This window comes from Chelonoidis abingdonii, chromosome 19, assembly GCF_003597395.2.
Source record: "Chelonoidis abingdonii isolate Lonesome George chromosome 19, CheloAbing_2.0, whole genome shotgun sequence".
Classification (NCBI taxonomy): Eukaryota; Metazoa; Chordata; order Testudines; family Testudinidae; genus Chelonoidis; species Chelonoidis abingdonii.
In genome coordinates this window covers 6,668,630-6,674,098 of record NC_133787.1, presented here as the reverse complement: position 1 = coordinate 6,674,098, position 5,469 = coordinate 6,668,630, and the positions used below count along the sequence as shown (strand labels likewise).

At 44.7% G+C, this 5,469-nt stretch overlaps 1 protein-coding gene across 1 annotated transcript in view; it reads right to left on the bottom strand.

Moving 5' to 3' along the window:
• Positions 1–2,400: 2,400 nt before the first annotated feature.
• LOC142047954 (uncharacterized) overlaps positions 2,401–5,469 on the bottom strand; it is a 101,987-nt gene continuing 98,918 nt past the window's right edge. The window contains exon 4 of the mRNA XM_075073822.1: positions 2,401–2,414. Within this exon, the coding sequence (XP_074929923.1) occupies positions 2,401–2,414 (14 nt within the window). The remainder of the gene's footprint in view (positions 2,415–5,469) is intronic.

Sequence of the window (5,469 nt, the reverse complement as noted above, 5' to 3'; positions counted from 1 at the left end):
CTAACTTGTAGTCAACTCACGCAAGGCCTTGATCTAGTCGTACAGCAGCTGCACTGGTAAACCCTGAAGCGTAATAATATGGCTGTTTTGCCTTTTGAACTAGAAGTAAATGCTTTTCCTCTAGCCGGTATGTTACCCAGTGTTGACGTTTTTTCTAATTCAAAGCTCTTTATCCTCCCTTGATGGTAAAGCCCTTCGTTACCTGCAAATAGAAACAGAGCCTTTATCTGCCCTGTGTGGTGAGAGGAGTGCGTTCCTTAACCCGTTGATAAAATGATTCCAGTTCCACTCATTTGACATCTGAAAATAAGACACAAGATCAATTAGGCCAATATAGAAAGCTGGACACTCCTCCTCGCAATGCAAGAGCAGGCGCAATGCTCCTCTTCACACTGTGCTTAGTTCACTTTTCTTTGAAATACTTCCCCTGTTAAATCCTTTGTTAGAACAAGCAATGGCTATCTCTGGGAAGGAAAAAGGAGCAGAGATCAATCGATCCACGTTAAAATTACCTGTAATAAGAAATGTTCTTTAGAAGGTGTCCATATTGTATTGCTTTATTCAGTAAAGCAACTTCTTCCTGCTCTTAGAGAGATGAAAATTTCCTCAGTTACCTTTCTTCCACCTGAAAGTGTGACCAGAACCATTGACTATTATGGGAATGGTGTATTGTATTTCTTACCTCCTTAAAAGGATGGATCAGCTACTTCCTTCCTGTAACCTACAGCCATATGTCATCCTTGCATCTCAAAATATGACCTTCTGCAAAGATAAATGTTTGACAGACCATATTTTTGTCAGGGAACAAATGGAAATGAATTGTCATTAGATTCATTTTGTAACAGGGAGTGTAAATACACACCTTCTGTGTGGTGAATTCCTGGATTGGTTTATCTCTTTCTCTCCATACAATCAGCTGTATTGTTAAAAAATCTAGTAGGTATAAGTGGTTTCCTTCTTCTTGATTGGAACAAGTAAATATTTCTGTAACCTCAGAAGCTTTGGTTATGTATCTTGCTTTATTCTTCTGAAACTGCTTGTAGCCTTTGACAGCAAAGGATAGATTCACTTCCTTCACCTGAAAGTACACTCAGATTGGTGAGTTTCCACTCCATTGCTACGAGAAGGTGTGTTCCTTACCTCTTGATAGTAAGAGAAACTTTCCCCACTTCTGATGGACAAGCTGCATTTCTTTCACCTGAAGGGAAACCAGATCCATCACTTTCTCCATTATGAGGTGAGTTCCTTAGCACTTGGTAGCAATGATGAGTTTTGCTTGTTTCCTTTCTATAGATAGCCCAGAGCTTCTAGCAACTTTCTGAAGTTTTCACACCCTCAGCGTTCAAATCGGCTGCATTTCTCTCATCTGAAAGTATGAGGATCTATTCATTTCCACTTGAATGTTAAGAGGGGGAAAAAGCGCCTTTCTTTACCAACTGACATGCCTGGTTCAGCTAGTTGGATTTGCATTAATTCCTTCTAGAACACAACAGCCCTCTGGTGTCCTTCCATCTGGAGATGCAATGTGACCTATTTATTTGGTCTGCAAGTGTTGCTTTAGCATCAGATTCATTTGTGAACCAGGGAAACTTAAATGCTTACCTACATGTCTGATGTTCTGCTGACTTGATTCAGATTTGCGACCAGCTGAACTATTTGAAATGGCTTTTTTTGTTTGCTGTTTTTTTCCCTTAAAACAACAGCATCTTGTTACTAGAGTCCTCAATGGATTGAGCAGCTGGCAAGTCCACGTTGCTTTGTCTTGTGTCTGCTTTTGACACTCTCCCCATAACAGGTAAGGTCATCCACAGTTTTTCTCCCTGAAAGCAAAATCCACACCACTTAATGTACACATGGATGTTTGGAGACTGGTATTTCTCATCTCCTTGCCTGGGACAGCCACGCCACTGAGCCTCACTTCTCCATGGTAGGAATGGCCACCTGGTCTGTTCATACCTCAGAAGAGTAAAACCTGCAATCAATGTTTGACACAATTATTTATTATTACTCATTGCCAGCTATGAAGAGGCATCAGTGGAGAAGGTTCCTTAGCATCCAGATCATTAGGCTTCTAGAGACTTTTCAGTGCTCACCTACTTGTCAGTCACGTTCCATCGCAAGGCTTTGATTCTTAGCGATACAGCCAGCTGCACTGGTTAAACCCTGAAGCGTATAAATGGCTGTTTGCCTTTTTCTGAACTAGAAGTAAAATGCTTTTCCCTCTAGCCAGGTATTGTTACCTGTCTGACTTCTTTTCTTAAATTCAGCAGCCTCTTATCATCCTCTCTTGAATGGCAAGACCTTCGTTTCACCTGCAAATAGAAACAGAGCCTTTAATTCCTGCCCCTGTGCTGTGAGGAGGTGCGTTCCTTACCTCTTGATAGAAATGATCAGTTCCACTCATTTCTTGACATCTGAAAAATAAGCAACAATGATCAATTAGGCACAAATAGAATCAGCTGGACAACTCCTCTCTGCAAATGTAAGAGCAGGCTCAATGCTCCTCTTCACACTGTGGTTAGTAGCACTTGTTCTTTGAAATAACTTCCCTATTACATCCTTGTAGGAACAAGCAATGGCCTTCTCTGGGAAGGAAAAAGGAGCAGAGATCATCATCATTGTTAGAATTACCAACTACTTTCCTTTCATCTGAACAGGTAGCTCCCATTTGTATTGCTTTATTCAGTACAGCAACTTCTCCTGCTCTTTAGAGAGATGAAAATTTCATCAGTTACCTTTCTTCCACCTGAAAGTATGACCAGAACCATTGACTATTATGGGAATAATATATTGTATTTCTTACTTCCTTAAAAGGATGGATCCTCTACTTCCTTCCTGTAACCTACAGCCATCTGTCATCCTTGCATCTCGAAATATGACCTTTTGCAAAGATCAATGTTTGACTGACCGTATTTTTGTCAGGTAACAAATGTAAATGAATTGTCATTGGATTTATTTTGTAACAGGGAGTATAAATGCTCACCTTCTGCGTGGTGAAGTGGTTTCCTTATTCTTGGCTAGAACAAGTAAATACTTGTGTAACATCTCAGAAGCTTTCGTTATGTATCTTGCTTTATTCTTATGAAACTCTTTGTAGCCTTTGAGAGCAAAGGATAGATTCACTTCACCTGAAAACACTCAGATTGGTTAGTTTCCACTCCATTGCTAGGAGAAGGTGCATTCTTAGTACTTAACTGGCACGATATGAACTTCTGACAGACAAGCTGCAGTGATCAAATCAAGAGGAACAGGACCAATTGCAATGTAATCTCTTGAAAGGTAAGAACCAAGCTGATGCCAGCTCTCAGCTATGGTCACTTGTACCCTTTCCTGTTTGAATTGTACAAATACCTGCATGGTTAACCCCTAGTAGTTACATCCTGACAAAGGCAATCAGGATTCTACCTGATGCTAAAGAAATTGGTCCAGCTTCTTACCCCATCCACTTCTTCTGTGCTTCTCCTTCCTCTTCTCTTCTAGCCTCTTTGCCCATCCTTTCCCTTGTCTCTCCCTTCACCCATAACCCGTCCCTCTTTCTTCTCTGTCCCTTCTTCAGTTCCCTGGTGCTTCTTTCTCACTAACTTCGTCCATTTCCCCCCACCTCCCTTATCAGTACCTGCTCCCTCCCCCGCCCCCAGCCTTGTCCCTGCCTTGTTTCCTTCCTCCTTACAAGAATACTTTCCTTCATCCTTCTGTGTCTCATGTTCCCTTCTTTAGCAATGGAAGCAGGTTGCTCCCAGAAGGCCCTGCTCCATCACCCTGGTCCCTGTACTCAGACCCACAGGTAGCAGCCATGTGCTCTGGGTGACAGCCTGGTGTGAAATGCTGTAGCCCTGGGGGCTGACCCAACAATCTCTGCATCACAACAGAGTCGAGGGTCATCACCACCTTGTCATTTGGCCAAAGTGACCTGCCCCATGTTCCCCCCCCCCCCCAAGGGAGCTGTAGGGGGAAGGCTCTGGCTGACTCTAAACTCTCAAATGAGTCAAATTACACTCCAGATCTGGAGTCACCAGCTGGGGCTCTGTTTGTGACAGTGAGTTCCAGGGTCATGAACGGCTCCTTTCCCTGTGATTTGGATGGAGTGGGACTTACACAGCCCTCACCTATGGAAGCCTACATCCTAGTTCCCTTCCTCTGTCTGTCCCCACCTCTGGGTTTGTCTAGGTCACCATCCCTACAGTGGAATGTTCCACTTCCATCACAATGGGCCAATTCTGAGCAGTGCTGAGCTCCTGCATCTCCCTCTGAAACCAGTGAGAGCTGCAAGTGCTCAGTCCCTCTCAGGACCAACCCAGTTGGCTGAATTTCATGGCACCATACTGTCCTCCATCTTGTGATCTAGGCTGATTGCTGCACACCCACCGGGGACTGACAGCCAGCACCTCCTATACAGGGGAATCCAGGCAGGGGTTTCAGTGTTAGCTGGAGATGGGCAGATACCAGAACCATCACTCCACCCTTCCATGGTCGCTGGGGGCTCTGATAAAAGGACACCTGTCATTGGCTGTGTGGGCCCGTACGTTGTCCTGGCTCTGGCCAGGTAGCTGGCCCTGCAGACCTCAGTCAAACTGCCTGAAAGACAACAGACTCATTCGGTGGCAAAGCACTTGGCCAGTGCTTGTTGGCCAGGTTTGTTGTCAACAAAGCACTTGTACTAGCACCCCATAGACTCTGCATAGACACCAGTTCAGTCAGCAGTGGGACTTCCCCCTTGGCCAGATGTACCTTCTGTGACCCCTCTTTTATACCCTGATACAAACAAGTTGTGTATTACCCCTCTCACGTGCTTAGTTACCACCCCACACCCTGGACCTGTTAGAACAATCGAGTCAAATAGGTAGCACTATGTACACTTATTCTCATATTTAGAGCTGTAGTCCTGGAATTGAAGGCCAGAAGGGTCCACAGATCATCTAATCTGACCTTCTGTATATCACAGGCCACTAAACAGCACCTTGAACCCCCACACTTGGCTCTGGGCCAAGAAACAGAGTCCCGGTTATAACCATAGTAACCTTGAAGACAAAGGATGTGGTCCTGTGCTTGTGCAAAGCACAAGGAGAACATGGCAGGGCAGTTACCCCCTTCCCTGATTCACCTGCTTTAGGCTCCAAGCTCCCAGCCATCACCACTGTTGGGGAAAGACTGTCTTCCCCTCACACACTCTCCCCCTTGACTGGCATGTTAAGACTGCAAAGCCCCCTGATTTACACTTTGATATTCTCCACAACCCAGCTTTCTTTCTCTCACTAAGCTATGCCCAGGGTTGTGCCCACAATGACAAGTTACCAAACAGCTCTTTCCATGCAAGCGCCTATAAGCATTACAAAGAAAACATTAACACCACTAAAGGAACCGACGCCCATGCTAAGAAGTTTACCAGAGGTCATCCCACCTTCAGTCTTGGTTGCTGGTAGCGGCCAGTCCTTCTAAACCCGCAACTGGGTTTTCCCCATAGAAGAGTGG